The following is a 22,270-nucleotide window of genomic DNA, read 5'->3' as shown; positions in this document are numbered from 1 at the left end:
TCAGTTAGCTGACATTATATTTCTACTTCTGAAAAATGGTGGTTTGCCAAAAAGCTTCTCACAAATTGCTCTCAGATTGAGTGGCTGATTTAAATAAGCAGCCAGAACATGTCAGGCCAAGTTTACCTTCGACACACTTGCATGTTGCTCCTTCACAGACTTTCTGAAGTCTGGTGCTGGAAGTGCTGTAAAACATGGTGCATTGTTTGTCTGTGGGAATAAATGCATGGTTATAAGAAGTGCCCTGGCTCATGGGTAGTAGTACATTTATTGACTATTAACATACATATCAAGGAGAAGAAGAAGAACTAGATATGTTCTATGTGATTTCAGAAGTTGAAACTAGAATGAATGGGTGTCACAGTTTGGTTCACTTTAAGAATTTTCTAACAAACAGAACTGTCCACAGTGGAGTCAAATCTGTCTGGTTACTTAACATATTGGAGGTGGATGAGTAGTTGAATGTGGGATCATTCATTCAACACATATTTATTGAGTACACGTTATGCATCTGATGCTATGTTAGATACTAAGGACACAAGGAAGAACATATTATCCAGGTGAAAAGGATATATGAATAAATTATTTTTCATTGCACTGTGGCAACTATGGGTTAATAGATCTATGTTTCAACTATAATAAGGATACAAATAGGGTGGCAACTGTTCTCAGAGGGTTTAAAAAAAAAAGAAGGATAATTGAGATTCTCTAAAGAGGAGAGATGCAATGAACATAGATAGTAAACATCACAGAAAAACTGGAGGCAAAGAATTTTAAATTGGAGGACTGGGGAAATGGTTGGTTAAAGGTATTTTTCTCGCAAAATCTGTGAGTCAGATTTGATTCCCCAGTACCTACATAAAACCAGATGCCCGAAATGGTGCATGCATCTGAAGTTCAGTTGCAGTGGCAAGAGGCCCTGGCATGTCCACTCTCTGTCTCTCTCTCTCTCCTTGCAAATAAATAAACAAAAAGTATATATATGTATATATACTTGGTTTTTCAAGGTAGGGTCTCACTGTAGCCCAGCCTGACCTGGAACTCACTCTATAGTTTCAGGGTAGCCTTGAACTCATGGTGATCCTCCTCCCTCTGCCTCCCGAGTGCTGGGATTAAAGGCGTGCACCACCATGCCTAGCTATTTAAAGAAAAACAAAACCAAAAACAAAACAAAGAGTTTGGTGGTGCATGCCTTTAGCCCCAACAACTTTAGGGACAGATGTAGGAGGACCACTGTGAATTCAATGCCAGTCTTGAGCTACAGAATGAGTTCCAGATCAGCCTGAGTTAAAGTAAGACCCTACCTCAAAAAAAAAAAAAAAAAAAAAAGAAAGAAAGAAAGAAAAGAAAAGGAATTTTAGGGACAGAGCAGCGGCTCAGCAGTTAAAGGCACTTGCTTGCAATGCCTGACAGCCTGGACTTGATTCTCCAGTCCCCACGTAAAGCCAGATGTGTAAAATGGTGCATGTGTCTGGAGTTTATTTGCAGTGGCAGGTAGCCCTGCCATGCCCATACTCACTCTTTTTCTGTCTTTCTCTCAAATAAACAAATAAAATATATTTTAAAAAAGAACTTTAGGGCTGGAGGGATGGCTTAGCAGTTAAGGTGTTTGCCTGCAAAGTCAAAGGACCCAGGTTCGATTCCCCAGGACCCACGTTAGCCAGATGCACAAGGGCGCGTGCATCTGGAATTCATTTGCAGTGCCTGGAGGCCCCGGTATACCCATTCTCTCCTCCCCCCCCTTTACCTCTCTCTTTCTCTCACTCTTTTTCTGTCAAATAAATAAATAAAAATAAAATATTTTTAAAAAGAATTTTAAAGTTGATAATAATATAATGCAGTTATTTGTTTTTGCTTGTGTGTGTGCATGCGTATGCGTGTAACATGGTTTATGTAATGTGTCAGGTATGGTGGGGCGGTAGTGTGTGTGGGGGTGCCCTTGTAGTGTCTCATAAGCTTGCTTACAGTAGGGGTTGCTCCCCTGCTGTGGGCAGAGTGGACCCTCGATGTCCTGCTCCAACCTCTTCTTTCTGGCCTTGTTTTTGATCTGGACTCTCTTATTATTGGTTTTGGAGCTTTGGGGCTCCAAAGATTCTCAGGTCTCTACAGCCTTGTAGGACTGAGGTTACAGGCACACATGGCCACATATTGTATGTGAGATCTGGAGATTAGAATTCAGGCAGTCTTGGACCCCCCTCAGGCCCTCATGCCTGAGCAGGAGCACAGTTGACCTCTGAGCTATCTCTCCAGCTTGCAGTGATGTTTCTTTTTACAAGTCTAAAGTGCTGTATGGGGGACTATATGCACAGGCCTGTGTGCTCACCTGTGCCTGCCATGGCTGGGACGGAATGCTGGGTTCTCCGTCATTCCTCTGCTTATTTTTACTTGAGCCATGGCTCTTACTTATCCCAGGGCTTGCTGTTTTTCACTAGCTCTGGTCAGACTCTGCTCCTCAGGAGACTGGGGTTGCTGATGTACATGGCCACACCCTGACATTTATGTGTGTCCTGGGATCTAACCTGAGCAGTCTCTTAGGCCTCCCTAGGCCCTTATCCTTGCACAGGAAGGGCTTTTAACTGCTGAGCCATCTCTCCAGCCCTGCAGTTATTTATAATTGGACTGAGACATGAACTTATTTGCTCAATGTCATGTAGTAGCTTGAGCAGTGTATTAAGAAAATCATATGTAGTATTTTGAATGCTCAGACTGTGACTTTAATGAAGTAGGCTCTAGAAAAGGCAATACATAAAATGAACCAGTCTCTTGTTGATATCCAGTCGTATGAAGAATATAAGTATTCTTCTGAACAAATGGTACAGAGTTGATTACCTGGTCTGTGATACTCATACACTGTGAAAGTAGCAGGATTCAGTAATCCAACTTCAAAAAGTTCAAATATCCGGAATCTGACACAAAGGAAATCACTGGAGGGAATCTGTTTGACAAATTCAAGGATTTAATGGAATGATGTGAGAGAAAGTGTTCGTAATGTGAATTTTGGATGGTGACAATAAGGGGGACATGTTAGACAGCGAAGCTTACCGAATCCAGTTGTAGAATAACATGTCCATCTTTGATTTGGTAATCAGTTAGTAATTGATCTACTCCTTCCACAAGCTATGGAAGGAAACATAAAAAGATTGAATTTAATTTCCTCATCATTACGTTTAAGTGCATTGCCCTGTGGGTGAGATGTTAAGCCACATCTCACTACTTCAAGAAGTTGGAGAGCAATTCCTCTTCTTGAGCAGGTCTGACAGAGCTCATGTGCTCTCACTGTGTGGTTAAGTGTAACTCCTGCTTCTTTCTCTTTGGTCAATCAACATGTAGGCAGATTATTGTTTGGGAAAGAATATTGTAGGTGATTTCATGAGAATGACATATTAAATGGCAAGGGTATGAGTTTGTCCATCAAAGAACACATGAGAGAAAAGAATGCATAAAAGACACCCAAGCATTCACAGCATGTAAAAGAGGACACTTGCGGCACGTAAATCTTCTTGGTCAGCACCGATCCCAGTCGGCAAAGAGATGTCCATCACAGCATGGGAGGACCCTGATGAAGACTCCTCTGTGCTGGGCTTGTAGCTAAGAAAAACCAGAGGTTGGGAAGTGGAAGAAATAGATATCATTATGTTTTAAAAAAACAATTTTTTTTTTTGAGACAGAGTCTCACTGTAGCCCATTAACCTCGAATTCACTACATAGTCTCAGGGTGGCCTTGAACTCATGGTGATCCTTCTACTTCTGCCTCCTGAGGGCTGGGATTAAAGGCATGTGCCACCAGCCCTGCTAAAGGACCATTCCTTAGCAGTCTTTAATTTGGGAATCTGGTTTGCCATTTATTTGCTTTTCTATAGTGTATGTATTAGAACTTTGAATTTTGGAGTTGCAGAGGGTCCTTGAGTCATGTGTTCTAGCTCTTTCTTTGCCTTGACTGTTAACTTCAGTGGACCACAGTTCTGGAGCACAGCGGTCATCCACTCCATGTGAACTAGCTGGGGAACTGAGGAGAAGAATGGAGTCCCAGTCAAGGTTAGGTAGCTAGCTCATGCTGAGTTGTCTAAAACTCCAGATTTCTTAATTCTCACTCTAGTTCTCTTTCTGATGAACACCTACAAAATAAAAAAAATGAGTTATATACTGAAAAGAGACTCAGTAAACATGTCCAGGAACAGACTGGAAGAAAATATGCTAAGAACTTTCTCTAAATTATATTTCATCTTTCCCATGCTTTTATGTTTTCTAAACTTTCCACCAAACACATTTTATTTGTAAAAACAATGCTTCACTACTACTATTATTTGGCTAAATGGATGTATTATGCCCACCACATTGTTCTCTAAATATTTATGTTTATTAATGCCTGTATATTAGTGTGCTACTCTCACTTTTGGTTAGAGAAGCTTCTCTTTTCAGATGGCAGTGACCACTGGAGAGACTCAAAACTCATTAAGGTGCTTAGAAGAAGTGACAGTGGAGTGCTCAGCACTAAGAGACATCTTTATCACACCCTCCAAAGCTCAGGAACCATTGCAGAAGAAGTGGCAGAAAGAATGTAAGAGCCAACGGAAGGGAAGAATGCTTCAGTCTTCTAGATCCAAAGTGGTGGCTGCATTCATGACCTCTTAGGATTGATGCTATCTGTATAAGACCTGCATAATACAAGGGAGAAAAGAAGTGATCATATCAAAATAGAAGAGGGGCTGGTTGGAAAGAAGATAGGATTCAGCTGTGGAGGGGAACAAGTAGGGTGAACAAACAAAGGTGGTTGGAGGGGATTATGATTAGGGGATATTGTATGCTTGTAGGAAGGCTGTCAATAAAACATTTTTAAAAATATATTTATTTATTTATTTGGGAGCAACAGACAGAAAGAGGCAGAGAGAGACAGAGAGAATGGGTGCGCCAGGGCCTCTAGCCACTGCAGATGAACTCCAGACGCATGTCCCCTTGTGCATCTGGCTAACATGGGTCCTAGGGAATCGAGCCTCAAACCGGGGTCCTTAGGCTTCACAGGCAAGCGCTTAACTGCTAAGCCATCTCTCCAGCCCAAACATTTTTAAAAAATAATGTTTCAAGGACCAGCTTTTGTCTAGGAATTTGAGAGTTGGAAGTTAAGGAGAAGTAAAGGAGGTAAATCTGAACTTTTTAAACTCTTCCTTCCCTTTTTGTTTTCTCTCTTTCTTTTGAAAACAACACAGTAAAAAAGTAACCAGGAAACTTGGGCTCTGTCCCAGTTCTGCTGAACAATTCCCACAAATCAGTTCCCTTTCCAAAGCTCATTTTCTTATATGTACAATTAACTCCAAAGAAGTGTAAATATGTGCGTAAATATGTAAATATGACTCTAAGCTTTGACTGTGTGGGGCAGGGGCAGGTCTACCATTAGGCAGAGTCAGAGGACTGAGGAAGAGGAACAGGTTGGGCCAGAGCAGAGGCAGGAAGGGCAGGAATCGAGAGCTACGACTAGACACATTGACCTTCGGGTTCCAGCCTCACCTCAACACACTTGAGAGGCAGCTGTGTGTTGGAGGCTGGAGCTTGGAGGAGCAGGCAGGATGGAAGGAAGAAAATGAGAAGACATCTCCAGAACTGACTTGCCCTCAGGAATGAGTATTGATGGAACAGGAGCTTCTACATAAGCTAAAGAGGCATGGTGTACATCCTCTCCTCAGCCATGCCTTTTATACCATAAAAAAAAGATGTTCCTGTGAGAAGTTGTTGTTGTGTGTATGTGTGGTGGTGGTGGTAGTGGCGTGTGTGTGTAGTGTGTGCACCTCAAGCTGGCTAAAAGAGGACACCATGTCCTCCTCTACCTCTCTTCCTCACTACTTCATTCCTCACAGCAGTCTCTCAGTGAATCTGGACCTTCTGTTTTTGGTCATTCTGGCTGAGCAGTGAGCCCCAACAATTCCCTGGTGTCTCCCTTCTACCGTAGGACTGGGGTTATGGGCGCACATGGCCACACCTAGGTTTTTAATGTGGATGCTGGGGATCTAGCACAGACCATCTCAGGCCTTCATGCTTTCATGGTAAGCACTCTTGCCTGCTGAGCCATTTCCCCAACCCCAAAAGTTTTAAATATGATATTTATGACAATAATCAAAAGTGTTGGAATATCAACTTGTAAAACTTCAACCCCATTATCCATCAAATGAACCATTTAGAAGGGAATCTAAGAGGTCTTTGAACTGTGCTGTGGCATCCACACATGTCCCTAATTGGATGGGTAGATGTGGGGAATTCTTGTTCATAGATGCAAATGCTCTATCCACAGGATGGAAAAGGGCCTCCCGAGTGGAGCATATCTATGAAAAGATTGTTGGAGCCTTGAGAACCAGTTGCCATGGGGACCATTTCAACCATGGAACAGAAATCCTCCTTTCAAGAAGCCTTTGCCTGCTGCCAAAACCAGCAATCTCCCCCAAAGGCATTCTGTTGTAGAGAAATGAACTCCTCCCCTTTCTTGTGAAAGAGACCCTCTGAACACAGAAACTCATGCTGGCACTTTTTTTTAAGCAGGAGAGAATATCTGAAGCAAAAGGGTTTCTTACTTGAGTAGAGACTGAGGACTAAGGACTACTTGGTTACTTTGGAATTTACCCAACCTAACCTCAGCATTACAGAGCCAAAAGCATCTTCCCTGTCCAGTTTTTCACATTCTGTCCTCAATTTGCAAAAGAACAAATGATATGATATTCAATATTATATTTTTATTTGATTTCTTTTGAATATTGATGATCTGGAATTGGGTAACCTAGCAATGAGGTCAAATGAATGAGGACTTTTTTTGCCAAGTCACTGGAAGAATGCAGCAGTGAGTTAGTATGACACCCTTTGTAGAAAAGGCCTGGAGAAGGGAGGTGGTTTGCTGATACTCACTTGACCCTTTACTAACAGGGCACCCACAAGTGTGTTACCCCACCCAACTTGAGATGCCTCCCTGTAGAAGTTCACTCACACCTCCTTGTAGAAGTTCACCCACACCTCCCTGTAGAAATTCACTCATACCTCCCTATAGGGAATGTTACAAGTTTAAAGATAGCCACATCCCAGCTAATAGGTACCTACAAGAAAGAATGGGAGTTAACAGGGAAATTTTGCGGAAGAAGGGGTGGAAAGAATGTCAGAGCCACATGTTGGGTCATGATATGCAGAGACATTTATTGTACCAATAAACTGTGGGCTAACCCCACAATGCACGACCCATGTACCTCAACAAGGAGGGGCCAATGGGAGGAGGTAGGCCATGGATAAGCCTAATAATGGTACCAAACTGTCTGTATTTGCTGAATACAAAACTAATAATAAAAAAAAAAAAGAACAGGAGTTAGGTGGACAGAAGTGGCTAGGAAAGCATGACCTTATTTTTGAAAAGATGTTTGAGAACAAGAAAGACATTTGAGCAGAAACAGAGGGTAGAGGTTGGTCAAGGGAGGGAGGGAGGGAGAGAAGAAAGCAGGCTTCCTGGGTGGGAAGCAGGGCTTGGTGGTGAAAGAGTCCTGAGAGGAGAGGCTCAGGAATGCCTGGGAGGGAGGCAGTGGAAAACAGTTTTGTTTCTGGGGGGATTAATGGTCTTGACATCCATGGGTTGAAAGAGCTAGTTTAGATACTGGGTTGGGCACCAGCAGTCAGAAATTTGAGGCCCTGGCTCTGCCTCTGAGAATTTGGCAGGGTATTCCATCTTTTGGATGCTAGTTTTTTTCTAAACCAAGAGGATCTTTATATCATCTTCAGTTCCAATTTACTACCCAGCCCTTGTGAATTTTCAGGTCAAAATTTAGTACTTTAGCATCATGAGAAACTATAGGTACAATCAGGAAAACACCATCAGTAGACAGGCCTGTTAACGTGAAGTATTAAGGAGACAGAACCCAGTAGGAAGCAGTGAGGGTGGCAGAGAGAAGGAAGAAGCTGGGGTTCCAGTGTGAGCTTTCCACCAGCCAGCCACCCTGTGTGATTGCTGAAGCCAGGAATCTCTGCATACTTCAAAAGCAGTGTTCACTTTTGCAACCATTTTAGGATGGTGGCTGTGAGAACCAGATTCATGGCCTCTAAGGATACCCATGTTCTAGCCCCTAAATCTGGGACTATGTTAGTCTATGTGACAAAGACGGCCTTAAAGATATGATGAGATTCAGGATCTTAGATATTGTTGTAGTGGATTATCTGAATGCTCCAAATGGAATCACTGAAGAAAGAAGCAAAAGAGCCAAGCCAAAGAAGGCTGTGAGGACGGAAATAGGGGTCAGAGGCAGTGAGAGCCTGGGAGATGCAAGGCGCTGGCACTGAGATTGAGGAAGAGGCTACAAGCCAGGAGCACATGTGAGCAGGAAACAGATTCTCCCCTGGAGCCTCCAGAAGGATTATGGCTCTGCCAACTACTTGATTTTAGGACTTCTGGCCTCTAGGGTTGTAAGATGATAAATTCACATCACTTTAAGTGATTAAGTCTGCAACAAATTGCTACATAGCCACAAGAGGAAACTTAGCTTTGGACAATTTAAGCTTTCATACTTAGCTGATGGTTTGACATCAATGGTTCTCAGAAGCGGCTGTATTAGAGTGTCCTCTGGAGTTGGGCCTGAGCTTTGTTTTAGAAAGTTCTGATTTCAGTGTGCAACCTGAGCTGAGCTGAGAACTACTGGCTGAGAATGACCAATGTAGGCGAACATGATTTTATTTTGAGAATAAGAGGCATTTGTGAAAGATCATTTGCATTTTCTTTACCTAATAATTATGTCACATGTTCATCTTTCTGAAAGACTGAAAAAGTTATTATATTGGTTGAGTCAGAAGAAGGTAAAAAAATGGGAGAGAAAACCAAAGTTGTTCTTTCTAATGAAATATTTGCAACTGTTATAAACTGCATTTAAAAAAGAAATAAGCCAGGCAGGGTGGCGCATGCCTTTAATCCCAGCACTTGGGAGGCAGAGGTAGGAGGATTGCCATGAGTTCGAGGCCACCCTGAGACTACACAGTGAATTCCAGGTCAGCCTGAGCTAGACTGAGACCCTACCTCAAAAAACCAAAAAAATTTAAAAAAAGAAATAATTTTGTATCATATGGACATGTTAAATTCCAAAGTTATAAAAATAGTAAGACCTTGAAACCTTCACTCTACTTTGGGGAAACAGGCTCACCTGGCACATGCTATGATGCGTTTGTATCCATAGTCACGGTAGCCATGGTAGCTGGATGCTAGCTCACAAAGAAAGAAGGGAACAAATTAGCAAAGAAGAAATAACCCGTCTTTAATTGTTTTGGTGAATGTAGGAACAGGATTACTAATGAGCAAGTTTCCGTATGCAGTTAAATACGACTTTCGATCTACAATTTAGCACTTGTGATCTTACTAGAAACTCATGGCTACTGACAATACCAGAAAGTTGTTATGATTGGAGAAGTTCTCTGTTCTCAAAGAACTTATCATCTAAGATAAATTTTTCTTGGCAATGTGTTTGGGGGATTTGGAGGGAGGAAGCAGATGACCAGAAGTTTCCTCTGGGGACAGGGCTGAGTGACACATGGAAGCAGACCCTGGAGGACAGCACACAAGTGGTCTTGACTTTGGGCTAGGAAGAGAGAACCAACCAGCAGAGGCATGGACAGATCACATGGTACAAAGCAACAAAAAGGGCTCACATACAAACATAACAACAACAACAAAAACCTCCAAGTGCTGGAAAGAACAGACAGGCTATTGAGAGCAAACTAATAGGGTCGGTTATAAGAGAACTCAGGATCTTGGACTGGAATCATGACACAAAAAGCCATAGAAATTCAAAGAAGTTAATCCTTCTGTGGCCTTACATCTAATAATGTTCCTTTTATTTGTTTATTTGTGCAAGGTCTTACTCTAGCCCAGGCTGACCTAGAACTAACTCACTCTGTAGCCCAGGCTGGCCTTGAATTCACTGTGATCCTTTTACCTCAGTCTCCTGTGTGCTGACTTTAAAGTTGTGAGCTACCATGCCCAACTTAACTAGTTATATTCTTTAAAAGTACCCTGAACAAAACAACTACATTAGTAAATACATTTAACTTAGTTATTAAAATATTTGAGTTTCATTTCTAGCTATTATTAAAATTGCATCTACTGTAATAAATGGTAGTAATGTTTACTGGAGTGTTAGCCTGCTTAAGAATTAGAACATTGTTTTTTGGGCAAGCATACATTTCCTAGTCAGGGAAGTTCTCTCCTTGACATACTTCATGCTTAGCTAAAATTACAGTGAAAGTCATGTTGTCTCACCGTCGATGTTTTGAGCATCAATTTTCAAATTAAAGCTGCAAATTTCCGCAGAGGTACTGGTTTTGTGAATCACGGTTTTTACCTGCATTGACACCCAGAAACAAAAAGATTCCATTTAAAATGGGAAAAATGTAAAATTATCATGGCAGTACTGCCACTGCAGATGCTTGGAGGGCCATTTTCAGTATCCAGTATATGTAAATGAAGGTGTTGTGTGCACACATGTGTGTACATGTGCATGGGCTCACACAGATGACTCAGCAACTCCACAGCCCAAACAGATGAGATGCCCAAACGTAGTCAAATAATGACTTCTGGCTCAGCAGAACCCTGGTCCAGATCCCATAAAATCAAACATGAGCATCCTGTTCCATAGGAAAGCTTCCAAGGGGTTTATCTCTGATCCTGTGTAGATTAACTTTATACATAACACAAGGAGGCTATGGAGTCGGTTTCTCCCAAGCCACACACCATCCAAGCAAACAAGGCCTTATAGTTCTATTTGGATATGTAAATGTGTTGCAAGAAATCGATACGTGGAAAGCAACCAGAATTGTGGAAAAAAAAGACTCATCTTCCTCCGTGCCATCTTAGAAATAGTCCTTGAAGGAAGAAGTGAGAGTATAACTGACAGTAAGAACAGAGTGCTTATTGCTGCTTAGCTCCAAATTCTGCAATTCAAGACTGCATGAAGGAAAATGCTGCGATTAATGATACCTAAATCTCTGTATGGAATGGCAAATAAATCCTGTATGGACATACACAAAGAGCCTAGAGAAACATGTAACTGAGTCTGGGGAGATGGCAAGGACACTTGTTATGCAAGCACGAGGACCTGAGTTCAATCCCCAGCACCCCTATAAAAGTGTGGCTTGGCCTACATGCATATAACCAGCCTTGACGGGGCTGGAGACATGAGGATTGCTGGGGCTCACTGGTCAGCAGTCTAACTGCACTGGGAGCTCCAGGTTCAGGAAGAGACTCTGTCTCTGGGAAATAAAGACAAACAGTGATGCCAGAGGATGCTCATCTTCCTCTGGGCTCTGCAGTATGCCCCATGGGGTGTGCACATCTGGATATACATGTGCACCTGCCACCCATGACAGATTTACTACACACCCACACTCCAAAAAAGAAAGAAAAGAAAGAAAAATCAGAAAGACTTGTAATTGCCAAGGTGCTGAAATGAAAAGAAATTAAGGCTTTTGTTTATAGTATACCAATCCTCAAAGATGCTGGCTAGTGAGAGGTGGCTAAGCCATGAAGCATACAACACGCACACATTCACATGCATGCATTCATGTGTCATATGAATACTTGTATAAGTAAATAAAACCATGAAATTATAACTCGATATAATAATGTACCAGGTCAACAACAGAGATTTGTTCTGAGAAGGGTGCCATGGGGCAATTTTGCAAACATTATAGCTTGTACTTACACAGATTATGACAGCTATATCACTAGGTGATATAGGGACTACCGTCATGCATGTGGTCCATTGTTGACAGAAATGACATGATTATTCAGTGTGTGACTATACGTATATAATTATATGCGTAGTTTTCAAAATTACACAGTGAGTGTACATCCAAAGCTTAACAGTTGTTGTCAAAAATAAATTGTGAAAAACATCAATTGTGAGAGCAGACATCTAGAAAGACCTAGATAAATGAATTTTGCTTTAGTTATGGCTATCCAACCTCAGGTTTCTGTGACTTTTTAGTAAATTCTTGTGTGTGTGTGTGTGTGTGTGTGTGTGTGTGCATTTAATCTGTGTATGTGTATTTGCATATGTGCAGCCACACAGGCATGTGGGTGTATGCACATATGTGAGCATGCATGTGAAGGCCAGAAGTTGATGTGTCAGGTATCTTCCTTCATTGCTCTCCACTTTATTTTTTTCTTCTCTCTCTCTCTCTCTCTCTCTCTCTCTCTCTCTCTCTCTCTCTCTGTGTGTGTGTGTGTGTGTGTGTGTGGTATACACATTTTGTGGTGCCCCATGTTCTTGCATGTGGCAAGGCGCGCTGGCCTGTGGCTATCAGAGAGGAAAGTGGATGTCCCACTCCAGCGCTCTTCCACTAATTTGAGCTGGCGTCTCTGGCTGGTCTGGAGCCCACCATACTTTCATGAGCTCAAGTGATTCCTGGTGCTCTGCTCTCCACAGGACTAGCATTACAGACACAAGTGGCCATGTCTAGCTGTATAATTGTGGGTTCTGGAGATTCAAGCTTGTGTGGTCTTGGGCCCCCTCAGTCCCTCTTGCTTGTGCAGGAAGTGCATTTAACTACTGGGCCATTGCTCCAGCCCACTCTCCATCTGATTTACTGAAGCAGGGTCTTTCACTTGAACCCAGACCTCACCTATTTGGCTCGTCCAGCTTGACCTGAGGATCCGTTACCTCCACCTCCTGGGTGCTAGGATTACACATGGACTGCCACACCCACCCAGAATTTACATGGGTTTTGGGAATCCAAACTCCAGTCCTCACACTTGTACGCACATGATCTGAGTAATCTCCTCAGCCTCAAAGTCCGTATCTTCTGTGTTACCTGTTCTAGTAAAACAGACACATAACTAACTCCCTATTGACTCTGAGCTAAATACTCTACATACTTACATGTACTGTAGCCAGGCCGGTACTAGACCCTGTAGTGATGATGAGATCATCATTGAGAGGCACCTGAAAAGATGGATAGAAAGGCCATTTATCATCAACAGAGAAGAGGAAAGAGAAGAGGAGCAGCAGACTCCCACCCGCCTCCCCTCTCAGCTATGTATGAGATGACGGGGTGAGCCCCTGAAGGTCCCATGCCCACAGCAGGCCCTAAAACATGCAAGAACTTCCCTTTCCAAGTATGAACAAGATATCTGAGATCTCTTGAGTGAGTCAACTAAACCAACACGTCAGAGGTCACGTTCAGTTGCATTTTCACCCATGCATATGCGTATGGTACAACTCAGTTTTTATTTCCTTTTGCCAAAAGGGCAAATTTCTTTCTGACATTATCTCAGGATTCTGCATCCTACTGCCATTGGAGACTGTTCCCATTAACACCGAGATATGTGACTCTGGAGGGGAGGCAAACAATCATTGACTCTCTACTTCCTTCTCCTGTGCGTCTCTCTCCCACCTCTTAAAGGTTCATCTGCCCCACTTGTCATTGGCGTTTGCTTGTTGAGTCCCCTGGCCACCCCACTCCAGCCTGCTAAGTCCGCCCTTACTGGTTCTCCTATTCTCACGTTGCTGGAGGAAACTGAAGATATGAACTGAGGTAAGCAATTCTCCTCTCCACTTTCCCGAGCTTATGCTTTTCAAGGGAAGTTAGGAATTTGATTTGTATTTGAAATTTCTGGGTCTTTAATTGTTGCCATATATATTTGCTATGGCCACTTTTGCATTAAGGTTTTCTCTTTCTTTCTTCTTTTTTTTTATTTTTTATTTTTATTATTTTTTTTTATTTATTTGAGAGCAACAGACACAGAGAGAAAGACAGATAGAGGGAGAGAGAGAGAATGGGCACGCCAGGGCCTCCAGCCTCTGCAAACGAACTCCAGACACGTGCGCCCCCTTGTGTATCTGGCTAACGTGGGACCTGGGGAACCGAGCCTCGAACCGGGGTCCTTAGGCTTCACAGGCAAGCGCTCAACTGCTAAGCCATCTCTCCAGCCCTTTATTTTTATTTTTGAGGTAGGTTTCACTCTAGCTCAAGCTGACCTGGAATTCAAGGTGGACTTGAACTCATGGCAATGCTGCTACCTCAGCTTCCTGAGTTCTGGAATTAAAGGCATCCACCACCATCCCCAGCATATTTTTTTTTCTTTAAATTATTTTTTTAAATTTATTTATATTTGAGAGCGACAGACATAGAAAGAAAGAGGCAGATAGAGAGAGAATGGGCACGCCACGGCCTCAGCCACTGCAAATAAACTCCAGATGCATGCACCCCCTTGTGCATCTGGCTAACTTGGGTCCTGGGGAATCGAGCCTCGAACCAGGGTCCTTAGGCTTCACAAGCAGTGCTTAACCCCTAAGCCATCTCTCCAGCCCGCATCCCCAGCATATTTAAAATCGTTTTTTTAAATTTATTTATTTATTAGAGACAGAGGGAGAAAGAGAGAGAGAAAGAGAGAGAATGGGTGCACCAGGGCTTCTAGCTACTGAAAACGAATTCCAGATGCATGTGCCATGATGTGTACCTGGCTAACATGGGACCTGGGGAATCAAACCTGGGTCCTTAGGCTTCACGGGCAAGCGCCTTAACTGTAAGCCATCTCTCCAGCCTCCATGCCCAGCTTTTGCATTAAGTTTTATTTCTCAAGTTTGCTTTTCACAAGCACAGAATTGTGGCGCATATAGACAGTGAGGACTACTCCTATTTATTTATCTATTTAAGTAGACTTCATTCAAGTATGATAATTAGAAAAATGCATTAGCCTATGTACAGTGGCAACTCATACAGAAGCTACTTTTCCCAATGTGTCCTTTTCTTTGGGAAATCTTCAAATCATCAAAGCTTTCCCTTTTAAAATGGAAAAAGACACTAAGGAAGGAGTTTGGGGAGCTAAAGCAGACTGCATATAGGACCAGGCCTGAAAGAACTATCAACAAAAGACTGAACATGTCTTTTCATGAACTCTATATAGTACTGTTGTATATGCTGTTACCTGTGTCTGGGATGTTTTTACCTTGTCCTCACCTGGCTGGCTCCTGATTCTTTTAGATTTAACCCATGCCTCTGGACACATTAGATCCCCACCTCATACCCCACCGGCCAGCTTGGGTCAGGAGCCTTCCCACCCCCACATGCACTTCCATGGATGTGTCCAGGCTCTGCGTACTATGTCTATTTAAATGACTGTCTCCCCAGGACTCAGGCTCCTGGTGTTCATACAGTGCCCAAGCAGCAAGCACTCAAAATGCATTTGTACAATAAGGAAAGAACAAGATCGTTTCAATGGTCCTATCCAATTGCAAAATATTACAGAAGACTCCTCATTTACCTCTATTGGCCTCCCAAGGAAATTCTTCTCTGTCACCTTATACTGGTAGAAGTCACCTTTGTGCTTGTAGGAGACGTTGATATCCATATTCAAATGAAGTTGTTTAATCAGGAGTGAATATTCTGTTAATCCCTCGATGGCATTAATTGTATCCTATCAATGGCCAGCAAGATACAAAAGTATGTTTAGTTTATTTACAACCCTCCTTGTTTACAAATGGACCTACTTTTTTTGAGAACAGGATTCCACTATGTAGCCCACTTTGGCCTTGAACTTGAAATCCTCTTGCCTCAGCCTTACAAATGCTGTGCATCATCCTGCCAGGCTCTACAAATGTCCTTTCTTAGGAGGGTAGGCCACAGTGTCTAGAGACAAAGAGTTTCAAGCCACCAGGTCCATGATCCCATAAATTTCTGTTTATTATAAATTACTCAGTTTGTGGTATACTGTTATAGCAGCAGAAAAGTGACTAAGATAGGGTTCATTGCATTTAGTAGGCACATATGATCACTACTCAAAAAGTATTTAAGCCAGGCATGGTGGCACATGCCATTAATCCCTGCCCTTGGGAGGCAAAGGTAGGAGGATCATCATGAGTTCAAGGCTGCCCTGAACCTACATAGTGAATTCCAGGTCAGCCTAGGCTAGAGTGAAACCCTACCTCAAAAAAACAAAAGAAAAAAAAAAAGACTAAGTAAATGAATTACTGTATAATCCTGGATCCTGTCTTCCTCTTTTGTCAAACAAAGAACAGTAAATAGATCACAGATGTTAAGTATATGGCTACTCCCTTGACTGTGACCATGGCAGCTGATGACAATACACAGGGCATGTTTTCCTGATAAGCCTATAGTTGTCTTGACAAGAAACTCATTAGATAATCACTAAATTAATCTTAAGGGACCCTTACATCTGTAATATTTATAGATAGATATTGATGATATAGATATATAGATATACACACTCCATTATTATCTAAACACCTAGGTGATAGAAATGTTAAGACTGAGCTCAACTTTAAATAAAGATGTACTGCATGTGCCACTTAATGACACGATGAAAATACTGTTAGGCAATTTCATCATTGAGCATGCTCACACGAGCCTGGATGATACAGATTCATCTCAATCAAGAGACATCATGAATGTGACACCTGTGAGTATGTTGTGGTGAAACATGGCATCTTCTGTATAATAAAGTTTCTTTTTATATGCAAAATTAGTACATACTGAGCCGGGCGTGGTGGCGCATGCCTTTAATCCCAGCACTCGGGAGGCAGAGGTAGGAGGATCGCCATGAGTTCGAGGCCACCCTGAGACTACATAGTGAATTCCAGGTCAGCCTGAGCCAGAGTGAGACCCTACCTTGAAAAACCAAAAAAAAAAAAAAAAAAAAAAAAAAAAAAAAAAAAAAAAATTAGTACATACTAAAACAGTGGGGAAAGTCTCAAATACGAGCTAGGGTATAGTTCAAGGTGGAGTATGTGTTTACTACCTGACATTCAATACAGAGCACCGACCCTCAAAAAAAAGTACATAAACAAGTAACATAGCTGTTTATTGCCATTATCCATCACTGGGTACTATACATGATTATCACTGTTATCCTTTTTTTCTGACTGGTAGTGAAACAGGTGTGCTCACATCATATCATCACAAACAAGTGAGTAATGTGCTATACTACATCATTAGGGCTGCAGATTCACTAGGCAATGGGACCTTTTCAGCTCTATAGTAATCTTTTGGGACCACTGCTATATATATTGCTACATAGTAAATGACTATGTGTTACATAGCAATATACCAGTAGTTACAATATCAAACATGACTGATAGGAAATAAGAAAATAACAGTGCTTACGCTTATTTGTTTGTTATTTTGTAGGTTTTTTTTTTTTTTTTGCAAGGGAGGGACTCACCTGACAACCACTGTTTATTAAAAAGAATATGACCCAATTGCTGTAAACCTTATCAGCTTTCTGTGGTCACTAAGAACCATGAAGGAAGCACTGGCCATAGTCAGGAGACATGAGTTCTGATTTGGTTCTCTGAATAGACCACCTCAGGCTCATTTCATCCTCTGCAGAACAAACTTCTCAGTACATATAACATCTAGGAGGCCATTGATTCTAGAAATTGACTCATACCTATGGCAGCTCATTTGGCAGAAAGGGGCACAGAGGCCAGAGTGAGAGTGGACTATGTGGTATGGGAAATGATAGAACTGTCTGCAGGAGGCTAGAAGAAGCCAAGGACGTGTTACCTGGGTGGAGTAGAAGCCGCCGCCATACCTCTGCTCTTCAGACAGCCATCTGATGATGGGGTTGACATAGTTCATCTCTTTGAGGCTCAGGCTGGTGAGTAAAGCATAGGCCGTGGTTTCCACCATTCCTGCCGTGCCAGTGTTGGGTACAGAACTGTCTGTGTGTTGGCGTTGGAGATTATCTTTCCAAAAACGGTAAATGGGTGGATCACCTGGTATTGACACATCCCATTCATTAACAGGAGGAGAAATGTGAATTTAAAATACTTTAACAGAAGGCAAATTATGGCCTTCTGATTTCTGGAAGTTACTCTCTTTGTAAGAAGAACTTCCTTAGGTGAAGACTGATCTGGAAGTTGTCCTCTGTCCTCTACACATGCTCTGTGACCTGAACTCTCTCTCTCTCTCTCCCTCTCCTTCCTCCCTCTTTATCTCTCTCACACACTAAAAGAATAAATAATAAAAAATTTTAAGAAATATTTATAATTTTAAAAATGTCTTCAAGGTGAGAAACACAAAAGAAGATCCCACAATACATAACTCCTTGCCTTCATTTTATTTATTTGCTCACGTGTGTGTAGGGGCGTACCAGGGCCTCTCAGTACTGCAAACAAACAAACACAGACACTTCTGTCATGTTTGCATCTGGCTTACATAGGTGGCTAGGGAATGAACCAGAGCCAGCAGGCTTTGCAAGCAAATGCTTTTAACTTCTGAGCCTTCTCCATAGACTCCTTATCTTTATTTTCAAAGGTTGACATAGAAAGGTGACATGCACCAGGGGAGGTAGGACAACAGAGCTGAAAGTGCAATGAGCTGGGATTTAATGAACCCGGGTTCTAGTCTCTTCTCTACTGCTAACTGACAGAATCAAACTGAGCAAGAGTTTCTTTAGTTCTATGAGACTCAACTCTCCTAATACTTTAGGTCGATAATATTCACTTTTATGTAGTGAAACTCATATGAAGTATTATAGGGAAAAGCTTTTGTTACCCTGAAAACCCCGTAGACACATAAAGGATGATATTCCATTAATATAAATGTGACACAGTATCTTTCTCCCTGTCAGAAAAAGTCACACTCTGGAAAATATGAAATGACACTCAAATCCTTAGACAGATGTTTTATTATCTCTCCTCAGTTTAAAGCACCAATAATTTCATATATGCAATACTTTTCAAAACATAGATTCTAAATTATATTTGCTATTGCTTTGGTAACAGAAACCAGTCATGTCAAATACTTTTTGGAATATTTTTTTAAATTATGATGTTTTGAAAGCTAGTCAAATTTTGAAGTGTGTTTTTTACAGTTCATTATTGCACTATTTGTATGATCTTGGAGAAGATAATTTCTTGACCCTCTTAGACTGAGATTTACAATATTTAAAACAAAAGGTTTAGTTTAGATTCTTGAAGAAACTTCCAGCTTAAATATTATTTTAGTTATTAAGTTCTCTCTTAGCTCTTAAATTCTATGATTTTATAGTCCATCTTACAATACCCAAGGCATTTTCGTTATTTTTGAAGTATTGTAAAAGTGGTTTTGAGGTATGTGCTAAAGCTTAGACATTTTTAAATGATGACAGAGAGAATTTTGTAGATGGTCATAAGTCTCACATAAGATTCATTAAACTTCAAAATTGCAGCTGGTAGAGAATTCAGAACTGCCAACCATGCCAATGACTCCAGCTCCAGCAAGGTATAAGTCAGGTCACGTCCTCCTTGTGTCAAAGTCCTCCAGTGACTTCCATTGTCATTCAAAGTGGAAGTTAAAGTGTTGGGGCTCCCTGTGGCCCCCACTCGATGTGCATGAGATGCAGACCACCCTTGGTCCTGATGGAAGCAACCCTGTACTTGTGAGCCTGGCTTGGGTAATGGATGTGGACCAAATTCAACCTCAGCTGAATCGGCTTGCTTGAGTGCTAATATGGTTTACGTATGGTGTGTTCTCACCAAAACTGATGTTAGGGCTTGGTCCCCGGGGGCTGCAGCACAAAGAGGGGACATGATAGAAGAGGTTTGCATTAGGAGGGTGGAACCCTCATGAATAGGTGAGTACTTTGCTGGGGGGAGGGGTAGGTTAGTGATTCAAGGAACTCAGTCCTCTTTTCTCTCTCTTCCAGTGCCCACCTGCTCTTCTGCTTTCCACCAGGAGGGCTTCATCAGAAGCTGAGCTGATGCTGGCACCATGCCCATTAACCTCTGGAACTGTGAGCTAAAATGAACCTGTTTCCTTCACCAAGCAAGATGGTTAATCTCCATTCTTTTCTTTTTTCTTTCTTTCTTTCTTTTTTTAATCTCCATTCTCAACGTGATTGAATCTAGATTCACCATGGAAATAAACCCATGGGCATGCTTTGAGGGAATTTCTAGATTAGGTTCAGGGAGGCGGGAAGACCAATCCCGTGGGCTGTGTTCCCAGGATGAGTGAAAAGGAGAAAACAAGTGGAGGTCCAGCATTCGTCTCTCTCCCTGCCTGACTGGGGATACAATGTGAGCAGCACCTCAAGCTCCAGCTGCCGGGCCTTCTCCACCGTGACGTACTGTGTTCTCTCAAACTGAAGCTGAAGTGAACCCTTTCTCCCTTAAGTTGTTTCTTTTCAGGTATTTGTTTACAGCAATGAGAACAGTAATTAACACAACCCAGTCTCTGCAATTCTGTTATAACAACAGACTGTGAACTTAAACAGGCACCTTAACCATTGCATAACTCTATACAGAATCCTCACAATGACCTCTAACATCCTGCCCTTCCCTCGATTTCCAGCTTCCTTCTCTGACCTCACTTCCTAGTCTTTGTCTCACTATTCTCTGCACCACACTGGTCTCCTTGACATTTCGGCACAGAGAGAGAAAGAATGGGCACAACAAGACCTCCTGCCACTGCAAAGGAACTTTCGACACATACACCACTTTGTACATCTGGCTTTAATGGGTAATCGAACCCAGGCTGTCAAGCTTTGCAAGCAAGTACCTTTCACTTCTGAGCTATCTCTCCAACCCTATAAATTTTTTTGTTTTGAGAAATAAAGTCTGGCTTTGTAGCCCAGGTTCGTCTCAAATACTGAATCCCTCTGCCTCAGCTTCCTGAGTGCTGTGATTATAGGCGTGTACCACCATGCCCAGTTATCTTTGGTCTGTAGTATACTCAATTCATGTGTTGAATAAAGAAATACATATTTAATGGATAAATGAATAACAGGATTTATTACATTGTACTTTGATGGTTTGTTTCTTGAGGACAAGGATTATGTTTTACTCAACTTTCCATGCCACCCACTCCCTGGAGCAGCACACTGTATGTGCACAGTAAACACTTGGTGAGAAACTGTATAAAATAAGTCTTACCTTTAACCATAGCTTCCCTCTTCAAAGCTGAAACAATCAAACGAAAACGTGGGTGTGTTCTATCTCCCAAGGAAAGAGCATATGCCATGATGGCGAGTGTGAAGGTGTTCTTGGATGGGAGGGCATTTTCAAGCAGGAAGCTGTCAGCTTTACTTAGTGCTGTGTTGATTTTCTGGAAATAAGACCAGAAGACAACTCACTCTCTGTCAAACATCAACTGATGGGAACAAACTCTCAGGTGGCATATGATGAAGGGTGGAACCAGGATAGTGGATAGACGTGGGTAGGGTCTCAGCAGAGCAAGTCCTTCTGAGAAAAGGCGTGAAACATAGCTCAAAATAAACAATATGGTTGTCCACATAGGGTTGCCTCTGACTTCCCATTTTCGTTCTGGAGGTTCTATTCCTTGAGTCTCTGATTCTAGCCCCAGGGGGAAGCACTAAGCAGGGAGAGGACGTTCACCTTGTTCAAGCAAAGCCGAAACAGCTTCATACGTTCAAAAGAAATTATACTGCAGCTGGAGAGATGGCTCAGCAGTTGAGGCACTTGACAGCAAAACTAAGAGCCAGAGTTTGATTCCCCAGTACCCAAGTAAAATCAGTTGCACAAAGTGGTGCATGCATCTGGAGTTCATTGCAGCAGCTAGAGGCCCTGGCACAATGCCCATTCTCTCTCTCTCTCTCTCTCTCTGGTTTGGTGTTTTGAGGAAGGGCCTCAATCTAGCCCAGACTGACCTGGAATTCACTATGTAGTCTTAGGCTGGCCACAAACTGCTAACATGTTTTCTGATCTTCATATGGACTGAGGGCAGGGTCCCTGTCACTTCACACTGAGAATTCTAGAAAGGACACTGGGTCAGGGGAAGCCTATTGCCATTCCTCCCCACTCCTCTCCCAGCTTATGTGCCAACCTGTTCTCTAGGAGCAGGTCTTTGTGAATTATTTTCCCTTTATGTGTAAATATTATAAATGCCAGTGCTTATGCAACTAACCAAAAAGAATGAGCAGAATCAGAAAGTGGGGCTGGGCTATAAAACCTCAAGGCCTGGCCCCAGTGACCCAGTTCCACCAGCAAGACTCCACTTCTAAAGGTCCTACAGTCTTCCCAAACAGCACCACTAGCTGGGGACCAACTGCTCAAACACATGAGCCAATGGGTTTCATTTTACATTCAAACCACAACACCTTACAGGTTTCCTCAACTGCTGAGTAGGTAGAACTAGATAGGTGGTCTCGAATATTTACCAGAGTTCTGAATCGTACTAAGTGAGTCAATCCAGGCTCAGAAGGACAAAAAAAATGTATGTCCTGTCTTAAGTGGATCCTAATTTTGAATATTTGCATGCATGTAAATAAGGGGAAGCAAAAAAGATGTATAGGCTATGAAGCCAGATAGGA

General features: G+C 42.2%; 1 protein-coding gene across 1 annotated transcript in view; it reads right to left on the bottom strand.

Annotated features, from left to right (window-relative positions):
- C5 (complement C5) overlaps positions 1-22,270 on the bottom strand; it is a 137,362-nt gene that overhangs the window by 9,295 nt on the left and 105,797 nt on the right. Inside the window, exons 28-37 of the mRNA XM_004662753.3 lie at positions 20,874-21,045; positions 17,524-17,735; positions 15,263-15,415; positions 12,879-12,941; positions 10,259-10,340; positions 9,147-9,204; positions 3,486-3,588; positions 3,043-3,117; positions 2,830-2,935; positions 127-210 (exon numbers count right to left, since the gene is read on the bottom strand). Of these exons, the coding sequence (XP_004662810.2) occupies positions 127-210; positions 2,830-2,935; positions 3,043-3,117; positions 3,486-3,588; positions 9,147-9,204; positions 10,259-10,340; positions 12,879-12,941; positions 15,263-15,415; positions 17,524-17,735; positions 20,874-21,045 (1,108 nt within the window). The remainder of the gene's footprint in view (positions 1-126; positions 211-2,829; positions 2,936-3,042; positions 3,118-3,485; positions 3,589-9,146; positions 9,205-10,258; positions 10,341-12,878; positions 12,942-15,262; positions 15,416-17,523; positions 17,736-20,873; positions 21,046-22,270) is intronic.

Source organism: Jaculus jaculus, chromosome 1 (assembly GCF_020740685.1).
Source record: "Jaculus jaculus isolate mJacJac1 chromosome 1, mJacJac1.mat.Y.cur, whole genome shotgun sequence".
Classification (NCBI taxonomy): Eukaryota; Metazoa; Chordata; class Mammalia; order Rodentia; family Dipodidae; genus Jaculus; species Jaculus jaculus.
The sequence above is the reverse complement of the archived record's forward strand: the minus strand, read 5'-3'. Positions and strand labels throughout refer to the sequence as shown.